Source organism: Mastigoproctus giganteus, chromosome 7 (genome assembly GCF_048544385.1).
Source record: "Mastigoproctus giganteus isolate SK-2022 chromosome 7, ASM4854438v1, whole genome shotgun sequence".
Lineage (NCBI taxonomy): Eukaryota > Metazoa > Arthropoda > Arachnida > Uropygi > Thelyphonidae > Mastigoproctus > Mastigoproctus giganteus.
This window is the reverse complement of record NC_143581.1, coordinates 56,998,948-57,022,299: the sequence shown is the minus strand read 5'-3', so window position 1 is coordinate 57,022,299 and position 23,352 is coordinate 56,998,948. Positions and strand designations below refer to the sequence as shown.

General features: G+C 37.3%; 1 protein-coding gene across 1 annotated transcript in view; it reads right to left on the bottom strand.

Annotated features, from left to right (window-relative positions):
- Positions 1–386: 386 nt before the first annotated feature.
- LOC150082918 (uncharacterized) overlaps positions 387–23,352 on the bottom strand; it is a 186,485-nt gene continuing 163,519 nt past the window's right edge. Inside the window, exons 10-13 of the mRNA XM_090378320.1 lie at positions 22,644–22,800; positions 11,593–11,651; positions 11,358–11,490; positions 387–713 (exon numbers count right to left, since the gene is read on the bottom strand). Of these exons, the coding sequence (XP_090234446.1) occupies positions 387–713; positions 11,358–11,490; positions 11,593–11,651; positions 22,644–22,800 (676 nt within the window). The remainder of the gene's footprint in view (positions 714–11,357; positions 11,491–11,592; positions 11,652–22,643; positions 22,801–23,352) is intronic.

Here is a 23,352-nt window from a genome sequence, read left to right as displayed (position 1 = left end):
CATAACAAGGAACCAAGGGAATGAAGAATATTGCTTATTATACCCATTATGGTAGCTATATTTTACTTTTGCTTCTACGCATTACATTTATCATGTACAGAGATATATATACTATACTTATGAAAAAGGGATGAAAACAAGAATGAAAAACCACATCCCATGATTACCCAATTAACAATTTATTTGATATATTTATGCAATATATAAATCATTAAAAAAATAACAATAATAATTTCGTTATTAAAAAGTTTTGATGTAATATGTACATTGCTTTTATTTTTTTAAAATAAACTTCCAATGTTGTTTGTTTCAAATTTCTTTTGAGGTGAAATTTATGAGCAATGCCTTTCATTTTAATGAGACAAAATTGAAATTCGGGATGAATGTCATTGGAAACCAATGAAACAAAAAGAGTTTAAAGTAGTTTGTGCCTCTGTGTTTGACGCTACATTATCTGGGCACTTGCCACCATATCCTTCCTCTCTGTTGTCTTCAAAAGCCTCTTTTACGTTAACAGCTCCGAGACTGTCCTCATCTGTTGGCATTTTGGCAGTTACGAGGTTGTTGTACACGGTCTCACAATCATCCACACTTTCCAACCCAGTATCCAAGTCATGTTTCTTCAACCACATTCTTATTGGAATATTTTCATAATTTTCCTCAGTGTCTTTTGCAAACTCTAGTCCTGCCTTATCAAAACAATATTTGATGGTCTGTGATGTAATCTTATATAGGGTGTCTTAAAAATATTGGTACAAATGTTTAGGGGAGGTAGGTAACATCTAAAGGAATGTGAATTGCATAGGAACCCATAACTGGAAACGTCACGGGGAAAAGAGTAGCAGAGGCACAAGAAGCAGAAATGATACGACAGTAATTAGTGGCAAACATTTATTTGACATAATATTAACAATGGAGTACGAGATGGATGCATTTCATGATGTTACAACAGATGCTTGAAGGTTCCACCACGAGAGGCAATGCATGCGTGACACCGATGCAGCATGGATTGGGAGACACGGTCGAACACACCTGGAGTTTCTTTGACAGTAGCAGCAGCGTAGACGAGTCTCGCCACGAGATCCATTTCCATCTCCACAGGTGATTCATACACGATAGATTTGAGGGCCCCCCAAAGAAAGAAATCAAGGCTCGATAAATCAGGTGAGGTGGGAGCCAGGCAACGGGTCCACCAAGGCCAATCCATCGACGCCCAAAACGCCTGTTCAAATGGTCACGAACAAACCTTCCACAATGGGCAGGCACCCCGTCATGTTGAAACCAAATGTTGCATCTCACATTTGCTGGAACATCGTCAAGTAACCCTGGTAGAACTTGTTCAAGAGAGATCCGATATTCAGTGGAGTTCATGCGGGATGGTAACAGGTATGGGCCGACTAAGCAGTCACCGACCATACCTGCCCACACATTTACTGCAAAGCGATGTTGTTCCGCATGGGGGTGCACAAAGTGTGGGCTCTCTGCTAATCCAGCTCACAGTTCGTATATCGATGCATGCTCTACATGCGGCAACTACTGCTTGAATGAGTAAACCAGAAATTTTCCCTCTTATGAACTGATTAACAGCACCGTGTACAGACTTACAGTGACGTTTCCGGTTATGGATTCCTAGTCGATTCACATTCCTTTAGATGTTACTACCTCCCCTAAACGTTTGTACCAATACTTTTGAGACACCCCGTATATTAGATGGCATCAAGGACTGAAATTGAAATTTTTCCTTTCTTTCAGTGGATTCTATAGTTTCCAATATTAAAATTTTTGTAAAATGGTATTTAAAGCTTCTAACAATGCCGTGATCCATAGGTTGGCAAACAGAAGTTGAGTTTGGTGGTAAAAATACAAGTTTGATGTTGGTTAGATTGAGAAGAATGAGATGGGAAATTGTCTAAAATCAGCAAAATGTTTCAATGTGTTATCTAAGCCCTCTGTCCCAGTTACATACTTCTTCAAAAATGGTTGATGCCATCCAAGCTTTTTTGATAGTTTGGTATATTACTGTAAGATTTTTAATGTTTTTAAAACATCTTGAATTTCCCTATTACTTTTTTCAGTTTTACTCATATTTGAACAAATCAGAACGGTTAGTGCTCTTTGGATAAATTTCCACTTGTGCACTTTTCACCTTAACTTGTGGTCATGTACAGAGGCAATCTATAAAACATACTGGCTTCATCATCATTAAAATGCTTATAAAGCCAGTGTGATTTCACAGAAGCCTTTTTTTATATCTGGACACAGTTTCAGTCCAGTCATTACTCACATCGTTGTTTACATAAACAGATTTGCCAATTACCTTATCAAAAACTGATTTCACTTATTTCTTTTTCTGAATCTGTCAAGCCACCCATTATTGCAGACATAATCTGCATATATAAATCGATGAGTCAATTTTGTAGCTTGTAGTTTCAAATTCTTTTTAATGTAAACCAACTCAAAAAAGCTTTATCCAGATCACTTTTATCACACACAAGTTTTTTGCAATGATTCTTTTGAAGTCACTAGTAAAGCTGTTCCGATTTTTACAAATAGTCGATACAGTTGATACATTCAGCCTTAACTTTTTGCAAATTTGGACTTAGAGAATGGAACATTCTCAAAGTCACAAATAATTTTCACTTTCAAACTGATTGTCAAAATTTTTCTTTTCTTCTCTGCCATTTCAAGGTAAAAAAAAAAAAACGATTATTATGAGAGCATCCTTGGACTTGGGGAAAGTCCCCATGGACTGGAACTGTGTAACTGTATCTCCAATTCAGAAAGGGTGATCAAAGGATGATGCAAGTAATTACAGACCTGTTAGTTTGACTTCTGTTCCAAAAAAAAAAAAAAAAAAAAATTGGAGTCACTGGTTAAAGAAGCATTGCAGGATCATTTAGACAAGACTGAAGCAATAATTCAGACACAGCATGGGTTTTTCAAAGGAAAGTCCTGTCTAAACAATATGATACCGTATACTTGCATTTCAGGAAGCTTTTGATACTGCTGCACATGGAAGACTATTGTACAAATTGGAGCAGTATGGCATTAACCGCAAGTTGCTACAATGGATAAAAGGATAGTTGAGTGGGAGAAGATAGTTGTTGTTATTATTTGGATTTTAGGAGCATTAGCAACTAAGGCCATATTGCTCCGGGATATGCCCGGACCTTTCCGCATCCTCCGTATTTGGTGGTGAAGGGCTCGAACCCCGGTCTAATCAAGATGCGTGTGCTATGCACTGCTGCTGCTCCTTCCCACCTGGCTACAGAGGCGCCTGGAGAATATAGAGAATGGTGGTAAATGGTACTGCTCTATGTGGACTAACGTCATTAGTGGTGTCTCGGGGTACCGTGTTGGGCCCATTTTTGTTTTGTATATTTATCAATGATATTGTTGAAGGTATATCAAGCTTAATTTCAAAGTTTGCAGATGATACAAAGGTTGGCAGGTTTGTTAATAACAATAATTACAGTATGCTGCTGCAACAGGATCTGGAAAAGTTGGGCAGATGGGCTGAAAAGTGCAACTGAAGTTTAACATTGACAAATACGAAGTAGTAACCTCAGAGAAATGTACCAATTATGTGGGGTTACAGGGTAGTGGAGAACGAAAGACCTGAGAAAGACCCGGCCGGCCTGCGAACACCGTTTTAGAGCTGTACCCTCGAAATGTAAGGAAGATTGGATCTCGCCATGATGTCCATCATAACCTCAAAAGTCATCAGTCATACTGCATGATGGAAGAGATGGGGAAGGGTTGACCGGGACTTACTCCAGAGAATACACATGGGTTCCACCACTTCGAGCCTACAATAAGCAAAGTGATGGTATTACACCAGCTGATGAGAGACATCTACGACCTAGTATTCCCTGGTAACATAGAGGGGCAGTATTCCTCCATGTGATGTTGGCACCACACCTTGACCCCTGCTCATGTTTCTTCACACCTGGGTGGTTACACACAGTGTGCTTGTGCATGGGAGTTATAGGATTACTAACAGTCCCACCATTGTGTATGAATCACCATCTCCACAGGTGATTCATACACGATAGATTTGAGGGCCCCCCAAAGAAAGAAATCAAGGCTCGATAAATCAGGTGAGGTGGGAGCCAGGCAACGGGTCCACCAAGGCCAATCCATCGACGCCCAAAACGCCTGTTCAAATGGTCACGAACAAACCTTCCACAATGGGCAGGCACCCCGTCATGTTGAAACCAAATGTTGCATCTCACATTTGCTGGAACATCGTCAAGTAACCCTGGTAGAACTTGTTCAAGAGAGATCCGATATTCAGTGGAGTTCATGCGGGATGGTAACAGGTATGGGCCGACTAAGCAGTCACCGACCATACCTGCCCACACATTTACTGCAAAGCGATGTTGTTCCGCATGGGGGTGCACAAAGTGTGGGCTCTCTGCTAATCCAGCTCACAGTTCGTATATCGATGCATGCTCTACATGCGGCAACTACTGCTTGAATGAGTAAACCAGAAATTTTCCCTCTTATGAACTGATTAACAGCACCGTGTACAGACTTACAGTGACGTTTCCGGTTATGGATTCCTAGTCGATTCACATTCCTTTAGATGTTACTACCTCCCCTAAACGTTTGTACCAATACTTTTGAGACACCCCGTATATTAGATGGCATCAAGGACTGAAATTGAAATTTTTCCTTTCTTTCAGTGGATTCTATAGTTTCCAATATTAAAATTTTTGTAAAATGGTATTTAAAGCTTCTAACAATGCCGTGATCCATAGGTTGGCAAACAGAAGTTGAGTTTGGTGGTAAAAATACAAGTTTGATGTTGGTTAGATTGAGAAGAATGAGATGGGAAATTGTCTAAAATCAGCAAAATGTTTCAATGTGTTATCTAAGCCCTCTGTCCCAGTTACATACTTCTTCAAAAATGGTTGATGCCATCCAAGCTTTTTTGATAGTTTGGTATATTACTGTAAGATTTTTAATGTTTTTAAAACATCTTGAATTTCCCTATTACTTTTTTCAGTTTTACTCATATTTGAACAAATCAGAACGGTTAGTGCTCTTTGGATAAATTTCCACTTGTGCACTTTTCACCTTAACTTGTGGTCATGTACAGAGGCAATCTATAAAACATACTGGCTTCATCATCATTAAAATGCTTATAAAGCCAGTGTGATTTCACAGAAGCCTTTTTTTATATCTGGACACAGTTTCAGTCCAGTCATTACTCACATCGTTGTTTACATAAACAGATTTGCCAATTACCTTATCAAAAACTGATTTCACTTATTTCTTTTTCTGAATCTGTCAAGCCACCCATTATTGCAGACATAATCTGCATATATAAATCGATGAGTCAATTTTGTAGCTTGTAGTTTCAAATTCTTTTTAATGTAAACCAACTCAAAAAAGCTTTATCCAGATCACTTTTATCACACACAAGTTTTTTGCAATGATTCTTTTGAAGTCACTAGTAAAGCTGTTCCGATTTTTACAAATAGTCGATACAGTTGATACATTCAGCCTTAACTTTTTGCAAATTTGGACTTAGAGAATGGAACATTCTCAAAGTCACAAATAATTTTCACTTTCAAACTGATTGTCAAAATTTTTCTTTTCTTCTCTGCCATTTCAAGGTAAAAAAAAAAAAACGATTATTATGAGAGCATCCTTGGACTTGGGGAAAGTCCCCATGGACTGGAACTGTGTAACTGTATCTCCAATTCAGAAAGGGTGATCAAAGGATGATGCAAGTAATTACAGACCTGTTAGTTTGACTTCTGTTCCAAAAAAAAAAAAAAAAAAAAATTGGAGTCACTGGTTAAAGAAGCATTGCAGGATCATTTAGACAAGACTGAAGCAATAATTCAGACACAGCATGGGTTTTTCAAAGGAAAGTCCTGTCTAAACAATATGATACCGTATACTTGCATTTCAGGAAGCTTTTGATACTGCTGCACATGGAAGACTATTGTACAAATTGGAGCAGTATGGCATTAACCGCAAGTTGCTACAATGGATAAAAGGATAGTTGAGTGGGAGAAGATAGTTGTTGTTATTATTTGGATTTTAGGAGCATTAGCAACTAAGGCCATATTGCTCCGGGATATGCCCGGACCTTTCCGCATCCTCCGTATTTGGTGGTGAAGGGCTCGAACCCCGGTCTAATCAAGATGCGTGTGCTATGCACTGCTGCTGCTCCTTCCCACCTGGCTACAGAGGCGCCTGGAGAATATAGAGAATGGTGGTAAATGGTACTGCTCTATGTGGACTAACGTCATTAGTGGTGTCTCGGGGTACCGTGTTGGGCCCATTTTTGTTTTGTATATTTATCAATGATATTGTTGAAGGTATATCAAGCTTAATTTCAAAGTTTGCAGATGATACAAAGGTTGGCAGGTTTGTTAATAACAATAATTACAGTATGCTGCTGCAACAGGATCTGGAAAAGTTGGGCAGATGGGCTGAAAAGTGCAACTGAAGTTTAACATTGACAAATACGAAGTAGTAACCTCAGAGAAATGTACCAATTATGTGGGGTTACAGGGTAGTGGAGAACGAAAGACCTGAGAAAGACCCGGCCGGCCTGCGAACACCGTTTTAGAGCTGTACCCTCGAAATGTAAGGAAGATTGGATCTCGCCATGATGTCCATCATAACCTCAAAAGTCATCAGTCATACTGCATGATGGAAGAGATGGGGAAGGGTTGACCGGGACTTACTCCAGAGAATACACATGGGTTCCACCACTTCGAGCCTACAATAAGCAAAGTGATGGTATTACACCAGCTGATGAGAGACATCTACGACCTAGTATTCCCTGGTAACATAGAGGGGCAGTATTCCTCCATGTGATGTTGGCACCACACCTTGACCCCTGCTCATGTTTCTTCACACCTGGGTGGTTACACACAGTGTGCTTGTGCATGGGAGTTATAGGATTACTAACAGTCCCACCATTGTGAAGGTGGAAGCAGAGCAATTGGCTTTCACAGACCATCCGGACTTTGCCGAAATTGAATTGAGTGTCACCCAAATAATATCAGTTCCATCAGTGTTTTAGATTCTGGGGTAGCAAGTACAACTTGTCTGGTACATCTGAGAGAATGTCTGTGACAACCTCAAGAACAGTGTTCGCAGGCCGGCCACTAGTTAGTACACTGGACCGAACCTATTGGTAACACTTTAGGAGGTTTCCTGATAAGTTAGTGTATAATCTTGCTGCTTCTATTCTCCCAGATAGTGACTAGAGGGAGTCTGAGATGACGAGTAGTGTGTATGTGGGGGCATTGTCGAGGCGACGTTATGTCAAGGATCTGGGTATATTCTTACCATGTGTACACATTATCCAAAAATTTCATTACAGCATACAGCATCCCCCCGCCACTTTTTTACTATTGAATACACCACGAATTGTCAAACTAATAGATAAAGCTTATTTGTGAAAAGATCTAAATCTCCCAAACACTTCCTAATTCATTTCACAAATATACTTGGTCTCAGTTCTAATCTCAACGATGTCCATTTCCACTTGCAGTCTGCCAAACCCCATGTACTTTTTCTGACAGAATCTCAGTTATCGGTTGATTCAACTACTGCTCATCTCAGTTTCCCAAATTATCCACTGTATGATTTCTTTCTCATCAAAGGTGGTACTTGTTCATATGTCCATTCCGATATTCCCTGTCAGAGACTTGGTAATTTGGAATCTCCTCTTTTTGATCTTCTCTGGCTTAAAATCTCTCTACCTTACTGTGTCAAATTCATTTGTTGTCTCTACCGTTCTCTCAACTCCACTAATCACTCGGAGCTCTTCGATTTCCTGTCTTTGCAACTTGACTTTCTCCAGTCCAACTTTCCTAACAGTGATGTATTTCTTGGTGATTTTAATATTTACAACTCGAGCTGGCTTCCATTTTCTAGTCACACCAACCCAGCTGGTCGAGATGCTGAGGATTTTACAATTACTAATGACCTTGCACAGATTGTTTATTTACCTACAAGAATACTGGAAATCCTAACCATACAATCAACATGCTTGATCTTTTTCTCACAAACAATCCTTCTAAGTACACGGTCGAAGTGAGTGGTCCTTTACATACCTCAGATCACAACTTGGTGATTGTATCTTCTCCAATGGAGACATTATCTCATGGCTATTCCCAGCCTCGTGTTGTTAGCATTACAAGAATGCAAAATGGGATGACCTGCAAGATTTATTTTCTTCTTTTTCTTGGTCACACAAAAACGTCTGTTTCAAAACATCTGATGTCAACTTTTGCTCAGATCAAGCCAGTGAAATTATTCTTGTAGGAATGGAATCCTTTATCAGACACTCCACTTTAAAATCTCATCGTTTATCTAAACCTTGGTTTTCCAATAAATGTGCTAAGGCTGTTCAGGAGAAGAATGTTGCATATCATAATTGGCTTGTTTCCATTTCTTCATTCATTTTTTGCCTACACCAAAGCTCGCAACTATTGTAAAGCAGTTATTAATCAGTCCAAATGAGATTTTTAACAGGCTAAGAGTACCAAACTTGCTTCTTGACCCAATGTTAGATGAGCATTCTGGTCTCTTGCCCATCTCTACTCCCACTTCTGTCCAAACCAGATAGTTCTGTTGTCACTTCCACCAAGGATAAAGCTGACCTGCTAGCATCCCATTTTTCTTCCAACTTGTGTATTAATGATCTTGGCAAAATACCTCCAACCATTGCCAACAGGCTTCATTCAATGCCTCCTGTGGTCTTCCATCAAAAGGATGTCAGAAGGATTTTGATGAATTTTTTTTTTTTTTTTTTTAATATATATAAGGAGCATTAGTAACTAAGGCCATATTGCTCCGGGATATGTGGCGGTCATTCTCTGACCTTTCCGCATCCTCCATATTTGGTGGTCTAATCAAGAAGCGTGTGCTACGCACTGCTGCTCCTTCCCATCTGGCTACGGAGATGCCTAAAATCTTGATGCTAAGAAAGCTCCAGGTCCTGATGATATTTCTCCACTTATTCTCAAAACCTGTGTCCCGAACTTACTCCTGCTCTTTGCTGCCTTTTTTCACTTTCTTATTTGACAGGTGTTTTCCCTTCTGCTTGGACATTTTCTCATATTTCGCCACTTTTGAGAAACCTTGCCCTGTTCAATCAGCTTCAACTTCTCGAATATCCACAACCAATTTCTTAAATGCCGATCTCCAGGTAATTCTCCAGTGGGGCATAGACAACTTAGTTGATTTAAATCCTTCTAAAACTCAGTCTTGCCTTATATCTCGCAAAAAAGGATTCTTCTGATCCTATGCTTAGCTTTGGAGACACTCCGATTTCTAGCCAAGTTGATATATCTCTTTTGGAGATTACACTGACTTCTAATCTTTCTTGGCACAAATTCCTTACAAATATTGCTTCCTCTGCATCTAAAAATTGGTTTTCTCTTTTGCTCTCTGCGTTACTTTTCTTCTATACAGCTGTACACTCTGTACAAATCTCAAATCCGCCCTACCATGGAATATTGTTCCCACATCTCGAGTGGTGCCCCCAAAACCTCTCTCAGGCCTCTAGATTTCACACAGAAGAGGGCAGTTAGGTTAATTAATGACTCATATCTAACAGTCTCTCCACTCGATGTCTCATAGATGTAGTTTCTGCTGCATGCCTTTTCTACAGATACTTCCATGGGCACTGTTCTTCTGAATTGGCTTCTATAATTCCTGCTCTCTCAAAACAGTCCGAACACGTGTTGCCACCAGCCAACATCCATTTACTGTCCAACTTCAAACTCACAGAACCAACTTTTCATCTTCCTTGTTTATTCATTGAACTGCGGTTTTCTGGAACAATCTTCCTTCATACGTATTTCCTAAAAATTACAGTCTACAGAAGCTCAAGTCTAATGTCAACAAATATGTTCTCTCGTCTTCTCAACCTCCAACCCAAGTAGGGTATTAAGTACTATAGGTTCTAATACCTCTCATGTTTGGGGTTTTTATAAAAATAAAAAAATGAAATTAAAATAAATAAATAAATAAATAAATGCAGAGTTGCTAGAACAAGTATAGAGAAGGGCAACAAGACTGGTGAAAGCAAAAAAGGTGTTTTTACGAAGAAAGGCTTATGAATTAAGTTGTGCAAATTGCAGCTTCTGGGGACTCGTCACCTAACAGGAAATCTGAGTGAGGTGTATAAGGCCTTGAATGGATTGAGCAGGCTTAATGTTGATGAGATTCTTAAATTAGACAATTTATTAGAGGGAATGGATTTTATGGAAAATGTATATTTTCCATTAAATGTATTAAATGTAAATTTTATTAAATGTATTTCCATTATTAAATGGAAATACATTTAATTCTTAAATGTATTCAAACTATCCATTTCCAAAAACGTCAGGTGAAGTTTGTTCCAACAATTGCCTGCTCACTGACTGAAAGCAAATTTTTGTACATCCATCCCACAACCATTTTTAAATTTAAATATGTCATGTGTGCCATCCAAGCAAGAGTTAGGAGGCCATCATAATTTCATTTACTCAATCGATTTAAGGCCTTAAACACTTCAGTCAAGTCTCCTAACAGGTGTCTAGTTTACTAATACTGCAATTCAGACATCTGAATTGTTTCATGGTAAGTGTACCACTTTTGGTAATAGTAGTGGCAAGAGGGATGTGGAAAGAGATAATGGATAATTTCATAAACAGGCAAAGCAATAACTGATCTTTTTCCCTTATACAGTAGTTTGGCCAGTGTTCATTGTAATGACTTAAATTGATTTCAGTTGTAATGGCTCATTATACCCATAAAAAACAATTTCCAATCAACTCTTCTCTATTTGCTCCCAATAGCCGAAATCTCATTATAAATGAGTTCGACTGGACTGTATTTTAATCTGTTAGCATATGCAAGTGAAAATAGCAATGATATGATGTCAAAACTAACAACACCCTTTAGGAAATGACCCCCCCCCCAACTAACCTTCCCCAAAAAAAGGGTGTTGCCATTTTGGAAAGCTTCTGCAATAATTTTTTTCTAATTTTTTAAGTGTGGGGTTGGAGTTTTTGAGTCTTCTCTTTTGAATTTCTTCAAAGATATTTAATTTTTGTTTAATCTAGTATTTTTTGCTTCTAATGTCAATAAAAGAATTTTCATATGAGATATAAATATATATTTATATAATTAAAAATTTCAATTTATACAGACTAAAATAAAAAGTATTGTAAAAAAGTAGTGCACGTCCACTAATATCATTTACAAAATTTTGGTATTCACAATTAAATACTAATGGAATGTTATAAATATTTAAACATTTCTGATATATACAGATATCTCAGATTGATTAAAATACATTTACACTTTAAGAAGAGAGAGAGAGATCATACAGATATAACTGAATTGCCACTCATAGTTACTGTAATGTTAGAGCCCATATCTGTAATGAAAATAAGTTCTCCTTCATAATGACCAACTGTGACAGGTTTGAAATGAACAGGCAAACATAAGTAATGTTTTTTCCTGAAATTAGACAAACAAAAGCAGCATATAAATCTAGATTTTCTATACTACACTAAATAATTTATATATATATAAAAAAAAAAAACCAGCAAAAGGACTTACCTTATGGTTAACGAATCATATTTGACAAAAAAGGGTGCTTGAGGTTTAACAACATTCACCTGAAAGTATTTATAACGAAAAAATAAAATAAAAATAAAGAAAAAATAAGACATCAAAAAGAAAATTTCAGAGCTGCAGTTATTTTCTGTGACATGAGATTGATTGTATTATGAAAACTACCATTTGATTATCTATTTAAATGTTAGTGAAGGTTAATTTTAACCTATTTAATTACAGCACTTGGAAAAAAAAAAAAAAAATTCAGAGGGGGATTGAAGGGGGATTGAATGCAGTTTTATTTTTGGCAGAGACATGATATTCAATTTTGAATATACTAAGCTTGTTTCTTAGCAAAGACACAAGGGGTCATCAGAACCACTAACAATATTATATTAAGTTACTTGTGTTATGAAATATTTTTAAATGAATGTTTTCCTGTTAAAACCATCATATAAAATATATTAATAACAGTTTACTAATCAGCATTAATCGAAGTCTTATATTTAACAAAACAAGATTGGTGAGAGGAACAAAGAGTTGCTCCTACAAAGAAAGGCTTAAGTTCTGCAAGTTGCAGCACCTGGAAACTAGGCACCTGTGAGGTGATCTGATCGCATTTTGTATAAGACTTTGAATGGTTTGAGCAGGCTCAATGCTGATGGGATACTTCCGCTTGCTCAGAATTAAGAACGTGAGAGGGCATAGATTCAAATTGAGGAAAGACAGTTGTAGAATAGATGTGCGGAAGTTTGTCTTTAGCCAGCGGGTAGTTGATCGTTGGAACAGACATCCATCTGTTGTAGTGGAAGTTAATAGCTTAAATGAATTTAAGACTGAATTAGACAAACATTTGGAGTGACTGGATGGGCAAATTGGGAAGTTTTTTCCTTTTTCCTTTTTTTTTTTTTCTTTTTTTTTTCTTTTTTTTGCTGATGCTGAATAAGCTCACTTTCTTGCATCATATGCCTCAAGTAATGCTATTATCAGATCTTCATGATCCATTTATGCTGATTACTAATGCTTGGAATTAAGGTCTTTGAATGTGGAATGTAAGGTCAACTAGTACATCATCACACAATTGACCCTGGGAGGAAAAGGGAGTCAAAGCCATACTTTTGCCAAGAATTTACAAATTCAAAAATATCATTGATGTAGGTTGCAATGAAGCATTTTAAAATTTTTCCAAGATTTGCAAGCAGAAATGCTATTAGGCAATATGCTTTAGGAGATCTACCATATTTTTGAATAATTTCAGGAGGGCACACTTCTACATGTCAGGGGAAACACATTTATTATATCTGCAGATTGATCATTAATAGGGAAAAGTCTGTTCAAAATAGTGTTGACTGATTACACTAGTTTTTTGAATGCTTCTGTGTAACAGTGACCTTATTGTAAGATATCTTAAAATCACCATACATATTACAGTAAAACCCCGCTATTTGTGGTATCTGTATTCGCGGTCACTGATTTAATATAAAATGAAACCTAAAAAAAATGGAAATTTTAAGCGCCGAGAACATTTTTCGTCATAAAAAAAAAACATGGGTGTGGCTAAAATTATCTTTCCCGGTCAAAACAGCACTCAGTGGGTGGGTGGGGGGGGGGGGTGACAAAATCGCGAGCGTGGATGTTTCTCGCTAATCCTTGTTCAGTATGTGTTATGTGCTTGTCATAGAAGGTTTCATCATTTGCTTTTAATTTATATGCTCATAAATCGAATAAATTTTTCAATTTATAAATTGATATGCTTACAAAAGTGATAAATCTACCGTTTTGCAGTGTAAAACAAACTTTTTTGAGTGTGTTAAAGGAAGAAAGTGACTTGATTGTGGACAAGTTCTTTCTAACGCGTACAAAAATATGGCTACGAATAACAAGGGAAATGTGAAAAGATCAAAGAAGGTGATGACATTAGCAAATAAAATTGAGTTATTAGACAATTTCTAATGGTGAAAGTGTCTCCTCAGTGGGAAAACATTATAAAATCAATGAGTCAACGGTACGATCAATCAAGAAATCAGAAGAAAAAATCGCCATAGTGTCCGAGAAAAACGGTAATTAGTTCAAAAATTTGCTCTGTAACTCATGATGTTAAATTAGAAAAAATGGAAAAGGCTTTAAATCTGTGGATAGAAGACCGAACTTAAAATAAAATTCCGTTAAGTTCGCTCATCATTCGTGAAAAGGCAAAACTCCTTTATCAACACATTAGCGAAACTGGTGATAGCACTGGCGGGATACGGTTTTTAGCTAGCAAAGATGCTGGTTTGAAAGATTTGTTTGAAATTTCTAATAAATATTACATTTAATATTAAATTGTTTCTTATTTTCATTTCGATGCCATATGCTTGCATTTCACTATGTACTGTCTATGTACATAATCATATTATGAAGGTACATATAATACATACACAGACAAAATTTTAGACTAGTTTTTCTTATATATTTCATACTTTGAAACGGAATCCCTTTATTACTATGGGAGCCATAACTCAGTATTCGCGTTTTCAGTATTCGTGGCATTTCTCAGGAATGTAACCCCCATGAATAGCGGGGGTTTACTGTATATAGTTTATCCACTTTGGGAGAGGGCCAGTCTCTCTCTCTCTCTCTCTCTGTTTTTTTTTTTTTTTTTAACTTTGAAACTTTTGATAAGCTTGGTGGACTTTGACTTAGTGAAAATGGTGGTGAGTCATATGTCCACCATGAAAAATTTTTGAAGAAACAGTTATTCTTGGTAGAGATCATTTCTTTTAGTAGCAGATCCTGAGTGTACAAAAAATCAGAAGCAGAAAGTGATTTAAAATTTGGAAGACTAACATGTGAAAAACTATATTCAATAGATTGATCAAACCTATTCCATGGGCCTCTGTAGCCAAGTGGTCAGGAGAGGTGGTGCAATAGCACACACTCTTTGAGTAGACAGGGGTTTAAGCCATTGACTGCTAAACATGGTCGATCTGCCAACCCACACTAAACCAGCATGGCAGATTATGGTCCAATTCCCTCAACATGAATTGTCGAGGAGGCTTCCATCCTGCAGTGGGTTGATGATGGCTTCAGTTTACCTTTTTTTTTTTATTCCACTTAATGTGCTTGATAAAATATCTATTGTATGGGGAGGAGAAAATATTGTCATATCGAAATCAGGAAACACTTAAACCACGCAATAATTACAGCAAATTAACCGCATTAATTTGCTGTGACTATTTCTTGATTAGCATTAGCATACTATGCAAGAAAGCAAACTTATGAAGCACCAGCCACAAAAAATAATAAAATAACACCCTTCCCATTTAAATCATCTATTCACTCCAAATGCTGGTCCAGCTCAGTCTTAAACTTATTTTAAGCTATCAACTTCCACAACAAGAGATGGAAGTCTCTCCAGCAAACAACTACCCGCTGTCTAAAGGCAAATTTCCGCACATCTATTCTACAACTGTCTTTCTTCAGTTTGAATCTATGCCCCCCTCAGGCTTTTAATCTGAGCAAGAGCAAGAATCCTATCAGCACTGAGCTTGCTCAACCCATTCAAGGCACTAAACATCTCAATCAGATCACCTTGCATGTGCTTGTCTCCAGAGGATTCAATTTGCAGAACTTAAGCCTATCTTGGTAAGAGCACCCCTTTTTATTCCCCTTACCAATCTTGTTGCCCTTCTTTGTACTCATTCTAGCAACTCTACATCATTCCTAAAATGAGGCCTCCAGACCAGTACACAGTATTCAAGGTGAGGCCTGACCATTGCCTTGTACAATGGAATAATCACCTGCTTGTCCCTGCTAGCAAAATTCCTACATATTATTGACAAGACTCCATGACCTGCTCTGGGAGCCTGTCTGCACTGCTTAGTGAACTTCATATATGACTGCACAATTAACCCAGGTCCTTTTCATTTACCACTTCCCTGAGTGTAGTACCACACAGTTGGTACATTTCTCTTCGGTTATTGTTATCCATATGCAGTACATTGCATTTGTCAATGTTAAACTTCAGTTGCCACTTTTCAGCCCATTTTTCCAACTTATCTAGATCCAGTTGGAGTAGCATACTGTCTTTAACAACCCTGCCAACCTTTGTATCATCTGCAAACTTGGACATTAAACCTTCATCAATATCATTGATAAATATACAAAACAATGAGCCCAACACCGAACCCTGGGGAACTCCACTAATAACACTAATCCACGAAGAGCAGTGTCCATTGATTACCACTCTCTGTCGTCTCCCACTCCATCATCCCTTTATCCATTGAAGCAACTTGCCCTTAATGCTATACCGCTCCCATTTGTAAAGCAGTCTTCCATGTACAACAGTATCAAAATCTTTCCAGAAATCCAAGTATATAATATCAAAATTATTTTTTGCATCCAGTTCCTTTGTGGCCACATCATAGTATCCAATCAAATTGGTCAGACAAGACCTCCCTTTAACAAACCCATGCTGTGTCTTAACCAGTACTGCAGTCTTGTCTAGATGAGCCTGCAATGCTTTTTTAACAAGTGACTCCATTATTTTTTCCGGAACACAAGTTAAACTAACAGGTCTATAGTACTTGTGTCACCTTTTGAACCCCCTTTGCGAATTGGGTATACATTTTCACATCTCCACTCCAAGGAAGCTCTCATAATTATGACTAAAGGTTTGCTTACTTTCTTTGCTGCCTGCTTTAATATAACTGGATAGATCCCATCCAGCCCAGGTGCCTTCCTTATATTTAACTTCAACAATTTCTCTTCCACTTTGCTCTCAGTTATTACAAAATCACTTAGCTCCCTTTTAGAGTTTGATAAGCTTTTGGCATTTCCCTCCTTGAATAACTCCTTGTGGGTGAATGTACTTGCAAAATACTCATTCAGTTTATCAGCTGCACAATCATCTATAGTCAAACCATGTATGTTAAGTGCCCCAATCTGATTCATCCCTTTCCTTCTAGGGTTTACATAAGTAAAGTACCTTTTGCTGTTTTTCTTTGCATCCTTTTCCAAAGATTTCTCATAATCTGCCTTTGCCGGCCTAATCTCCTTTGTGACTTGATTACAGACTAGCTTATATCTGACAGAGGCTTCTGTTCTGCCTGATAATTTCCATGCATCCCATGTATTTTTATTCTCTGCTACGAGCCTCATTAATTCACCTGACATCCATTTAGGCCTAAACTTTAAACTGTATTTCTTAGTTGGTATGAAAAGCCTAGTAGCCTCCAAGATTAAGTTTCTGAAGGCTTCCCATTTAGAATTCACCATTTGTAACATCATCAGTTGATCCCACTGTATAGAATTTAAAAACTGTCTGTGACCACTGTATTCACCTTTATAAAAGCAAAAACCTTTTCCTTTACCCTTGATGGTAGTCGCATCTTAAAGTAAATCCCACATCAGTGATTGATTGATTTAGAAATTCTTGGCACTGCGGCTAAAATGCACCTGGAAGGTTTTTTACAACAGTTTTGTTTGTATTCGTATTTTGCTGTGAATAGTTTCCAAGTGTCATGGAGTGACTATAGCTTACTGCAGAGATTATATGTGGTTTCATATTAGATGACAGAAATTTATTTCCTTGAGGAACTGAAAATCGTCTGCTATATTTTTCCAACCTTTCAGTATGGTTTTGAGAGTGAGATAGTGATGTTTGGTTATCAACTCTGAAGCAATTACGGCACTCAACTGTAAAAGCTGGACATGTAATAAGTACATGTTCTACTGTTTACCATGTGTGACAGGTTGTTGTTGTGTTAGTTGTTGGTGCATCAGCTTCTATGGCCATAATGCACATCCCAAAGTTTTGCATTTTCTACTCTGATCTCTTGCAATTGACACTCAAATAAATGCCCGATTATTATTAAATTTTTCACAAATTAATTAAATTAATTAAATTAAATTATTCACAAAGTATTTAATGGAGAGAGGGAGTATGATTGTATACATCAATTTACAGTGACATTTTGCTTTTTAAATCTGATTATAAAAGCCTATTAATTTTAGATAGTGGAAAACCTCTCGTATATTATTTTCTTCACTTAAAATGTTTTTCAGAGTAGAAGTGTCTTAAATTTAATTACGGATTTAAAGGCTGTTTTTCTTTCATTTGTAAAGGCTGGACAGTCTAGTAACAAATGTTTAACTGGTTGTTGCACATGGCATGATTACATTGGGGCGGTTCTTCGTCTCTAAGATAGGAATGAGCAAGATATGCATGTCCTATCTTTAACCTGGTAAGGATTACTTCTTCTTTTTGCATATTTCTTTCGCTGGACTTCCACTTCTTTAAATCTGTTTAATCTGATAGAGTTTATTATAAGTTTGCTTGCTCCAAATTTTTTACCACTGTTCCTTGCTGTTCATTTTGATGTTATGCCTGTAATCTGTGTGACAGGTAGGACATAGAGGGTAATGACAGTGGCTGAAATGAATGTGTCCTATTCTTAATCTTGTGAGTATCACTTTGTCATGTCTGTTTTGTTGTATGCTGGATTTCTATGGTTGAAGTAAACTTTTATTTTGGTGCAATTTGTGACTGGTTAGAACTTGCCATTGCTGTTGCCAGTGGTGTATCCCCCGCTGTTATGAATAATTTTTTTGTAATCTGTGGAAGGAATGGATTCGGGTGCAGAAATGTTGCTGTTGGCTTTCTTAGCAGCTTTGTCTGCTTGTTCGTTACAGTATATTCCAACATGACGTGGGATCCAGCAAAATCTTATGTTATGACTTTGTATAAGGTGCTTCGATACTCAGCACTGAATTTATTGTTGCAGTGGATGTTTATTAGAGTTGGCATTTTGTATAGCCATCACAGAGCTAAGGGAGTTAGTGAAAATGATGCTGTTTTGTGAGCTTGAGTATTTGATTTGGTTTAGCACTAACATAATAGTTTGCAGTGCTGCGGTATAAATTCTGTAGTCTTTTGGGAGTTTTTGGACTGTGGTGATATCAAATGTGTAAACTGCTGCTTTTACATGATATTCAGTTTTTGAGCCATCTGTATATAGGAAGCGATGAATGATCTAAGAATTGTGACTTGTAAGCAGCATGCAGACATTGATAGTTGATATGTGGAAGTGCTTGTTTGTCCCAAATGTGGAAGGAGAAGTCGTATGTAGGCTGTTTGACGATCCATGGTGGTGTAGACTGCTTCATCAGTGGAGTTATATTATAGAGGTTAAGATCTCCACTGAGGAGAAGGTTTTTGATTCTTTGTTGTTGTTGGTAATGTTATTCCCATTCTGGTGTAAAAAGAATTTTCTGTGGGAGGTGACCGGTAGGGATTTTATTTTAGTTGCACAAGAAAGTAATTGGTTATGTCTTCTGATTTGTAGTGGAGGTTCTTGGGGGCCTCCGCACAGGCAAAGTATGGAAAGCTCCAAGAGTTATTTGGAGTGCGTAGTGATGTATTGGATCAGGCCACCTCAGGGCTGTTGTTTGTTGTTGTTTTTTTTTTTTGGTGCAAGGGCTACTTAGGCCATATTGCACCTATCACCGTTATGAATGTTACATATGCATGGTGACTGTAATGGCATTACTTATATAATTCTATCTTTTTCATAAAGTGAAAGAACTCCAACAGATTAGCCTCGTTACCAATGATGTGGCAGAGTGTTAAGGGTTCTTTAAGGTTTGGCAGAAAGCTAAAAGAGACTTGGCGGGCAGTGGTGTATAAAGTACACTCAACAAAAATATGCTTCATTGTAAGTGGACAGTTGCACTGTGTGCATTGTGGAGGATCATTACCTGTGAGGAGATAAAAGTGGGTAAGATGACTGGCCAATTCGCACTCTGGTTAAGATTACTTCCTCCCTCCTGTTTATACGGAAAATGGAGGTCCACAGTTGCGGTTCAGGTTTTATTTGGCGGAGTTTATTATGCGTTTGGGCTTGCCATTGAATTCTCCATTGTTCTTTACACATTCTTCGAATGTTACTTTTGTAGTCAAGATACGGAACGTAATACTGTGATAATTCTCTGTTGGATGGATGTTTAGTGACATAGTCCGCACATTCGTTTCCTAGTATCCCAGCATGGCCTGGGGTCCAGCAGAAAATAGCCACTCGTTGGAGTTCTTGAAGATGCATCAGTTTGGATTTTATGAGCTTTATTATAGGATGTGTCTGAGAAGAATTGTTCTGTAACGCTATAATCGCACTCTGGGAGTCCGTATATATCATGCTTTTATGGATGGACAGAGGGAGGATATTTTCTACTGCAAGTTTGATGGCGTATAATTCAGCTGTATAGCTGCTGTATTCATTGGGAAGTGATACGGAGAAAGTTTTGAGGGAAAAGGGCTGATGCACCCTACTGCACTCTCAGATTTTGATCCGTCAGTGTATATTTTTGAAAAATGCAGATAATTTTGTGTGGGGGGCAATATGGAGTTGTTGTATATTGACATTTGCAAGAATGCTTTCCCCAGTTTAGAAAATAACTGTCACAGAGTGGTTTAATAGACATCCATGGGGGATCCATACTATTTAAATCTTGAAGAACTTTATCAGGATGTATATTCCAAGTTTGTGATAATGCTTGAGCTCTGAGAGCAAAAGGCTGAACTGCCCTAGGTTTATTTCTATAGAATGTTGTGAACTGAGGGTCATTAAGTATTGGCCTAATGGGATGGGTAGGCAGACTTTGGATTTTAGTTGTATAGTTAAGAAGTAACATCTTTCTCCTGAGGCTTAGAGGAAGTTCATGAGCATCAATATAAAGACTTTGAACTGGTGAAGTTCTATAAGCGCCTATAGAAGTCCTCAGGGCAGAGTGTTGAATTGGTACAAGTCGCGCTAGCACGCTCTCCCTAGCAGAATCATACATCGGGGCACTGTAGTCAAGGCGAGATCTGATCAGGGCTCTATACAAATGAAGTAACGTGTACCGATCTGTACCCCATGATGTAGAAGAAATGACTCTGAGTATGTTCATTTTTTTCTGGCAAGACGTCTTTAGATGTTTAACGTGCTCTATGAAGTTCAACTTATTATCGAAAGTCAGACCAAGCAGACGAATGCTGTTCACAACTGAGATAGGCTGGTTTGTTAAGTGTACCTCTGGATCTGGATGCATCTTCCATTTGTTATAAAAGTGAACTACTTTAGATTTTGAACAAGAGAGTCGATACCCATTCTGTGCCATCCATAACTGAATATTATTAATTGAAATATGGAGCTGCCGCTCAATGAAGGTCATGTTTTGCGAATTGCAAGAAACAGTGAGATCATCGGCATAGAGGTATGAATTCACAGTGCTGGGAAGATTTTTAGTCATGTGATTTATTCTTATTGTGAATAAGGCTCTGCATTTTCACCTTGGCCTTGTCACTATTCTGCACTCATGCAATGGTATTACAGAATGGGATTATATAACTTATCACTGTCTGTTGAATGAACTCCTTCAACCTTTCTGATTTCTAGTTTTGGATCAATCTTTCTTGGGGGTGAACTAAGATTCATGAATAATAGAGGTAATTTTCAGAAGTTTAAAAATTTTGCACCTTCTGTCCTCACAAGAAAAAACACAAATTATTACAAATAGGAATTATGCAATTGTAACACAGTACTAATTAACCCCTTCCCGAAACATTTTTTCCCTTAAAATGTGCCATAACAGATTGACGTTTTTTTATTTTACAGATGCACATGCGATTAATGCATTAAGTATGCATCATGCAAATACTTGTATAGTTTTTATGTTTTTTATATATTTTTTAGTAGAAAATACATGGGAGTAATTAACCCATTTGGGCTATCCTGGGTTATCTGTGTATGCCAAAAAGTTTGCAAATTATAGATTTTTTTTAAATAAATTAGCTAAAAGAAAGGGACAGAAAAACACTCTTCACTACTCATTATATAAATAAATTTAAAAAATCAAGTGGAATGCACAAGCAGTAACCTCCCACCACAAGAAATAACCGTGAACTAACTACATTCTGACACACAGCCGCCGCAAATGGATAGGCGATGTAATGTTGCCTACGGGCAACAGTTCAAGAGGACGCCGAAATATTTTTCAATTTAGTTTTCTAATTGGTTAACACTTATCAGTATTCAGCATTTAGGATGGCAAATTTTATTTGGCTTAATGGCAACACAGGAACACATGCTACTGTTCTGACATTGCTGTACAATAAGTAAATATAAGTAAAATGAAAGCCAGTCATCTGCTGCCAGATGTAAGAAAATCCCGAGAAATAGCAGGATTTATCTGGCTACTGTAAAATTAGCCAGATAAATGCCCGAGAAAATGTTGCAATCCTAAATTTGGAGGTATTATTGTATCCAGAGATATTTTGTGTAGTTCCAAATATGACATATCTCGGGATAATACATGAAGGGGTTAAAGAAGCATATCTTTTCGACAAAGGCCTTCAAAGAATTACTTAGTTACAATGTGGCATGATTTTCATCCAACTAATCAAGACAAATGGCTTCTGACTTCCTGCTGACACCAGTATACAGTGGCCACATTGTGACTCTTGTGAAGAGGCTGGATTTTTTATTTTATTTATTATTATTTATCTTTCTGAGATCTCTTTTAGGGTACAGAATTTGCTGGCCTCTTCCTGTTGTGAAGAGATTGATCCCCTGTATAAAACTGCTGGCACCGTAGGACTTACTCTATATGGCTGTGGGATTTAGTCCACTAAAGACAGTATGAAGTAGCAGTGGAATGCCCTCTTGTGGAGTGTACAGGTACTGGGAAGCAGCCAAAAAAACTAAACTAAACTAAACTAAACTAACCCCCCCCCCCCACATTAAGCAGTCTACAGATGGTTTTGGAGTTTGGAATTAAGCAGTCTACAGATGGTTTTGGAATTGGTAGAGTTGAAATTCAGTGTTAGGACTAGTACTGTTTTCTTTTTTCTTTCTTTTTTGTATACAGGTCTCATCTATTAAGTAGACTTAAAGAATAATAACGTTTAACTAACCACCAAAAATTGAGTCATGTTCATAATGAATAACTTTTTTTAAAACTAATTAAAAATTTAAACAGATCATCGCCACTGCTTCAACAGTTACAATTAAAACAAAAAGTAGAATAAAATAACTTACTTTACAATCCATAGCCGACCTGTTCTTCAATGTAAGTCGAAAACTTCTGTCTTCATGGCATTTTGTTGGGGAAAATTCTATCTCATTGGTGTCAGCAAAAACCAGCTGACTAAATTTAGCATCACCACAGCCACCACACATTTCATTTAATGTCACACTGAAATGCACATAATAGATAATCAAATCAAACTGAAAACCATCCAACTAATTAAATATTTAATATTCAGCAAAACAAATGAAATATGTGTGAAGATACGCTACTAGCCATTTTTTTATGACATCAATAAATTATCAGGGGTTTTTTTTTGTTTCTTTAATTATTCTGTTTTTCTTTTTTGAATTTGTACCAAAATACACATTATGATGAACAGCAGCACTTCACTGTATTTGTTATATGCCTTTTAAGGTAGAATGTTGCAGATTTAACATTAAACTGAATTACTGAACAGTCTTAGTCTGAGAACAATTCTCAATGTGACTTCATTAAATTCAATTCAAAGTTGAAAACATTTCCATAAACAAGAACTGTGGGTTACAAGATCATTTCTTTGTCCGTAGTTCACTTGGCAAGGCATAGCATACTGCTGAGTAAGATGGTAAGATTTAAAGAACTGCCTTGCATATGGATTTTTCTAAAAAGAATACTATACTTATAAATATAGTACTATCTCTTAACACTTATCAGAAAACATTCTGAAATATCTATCAA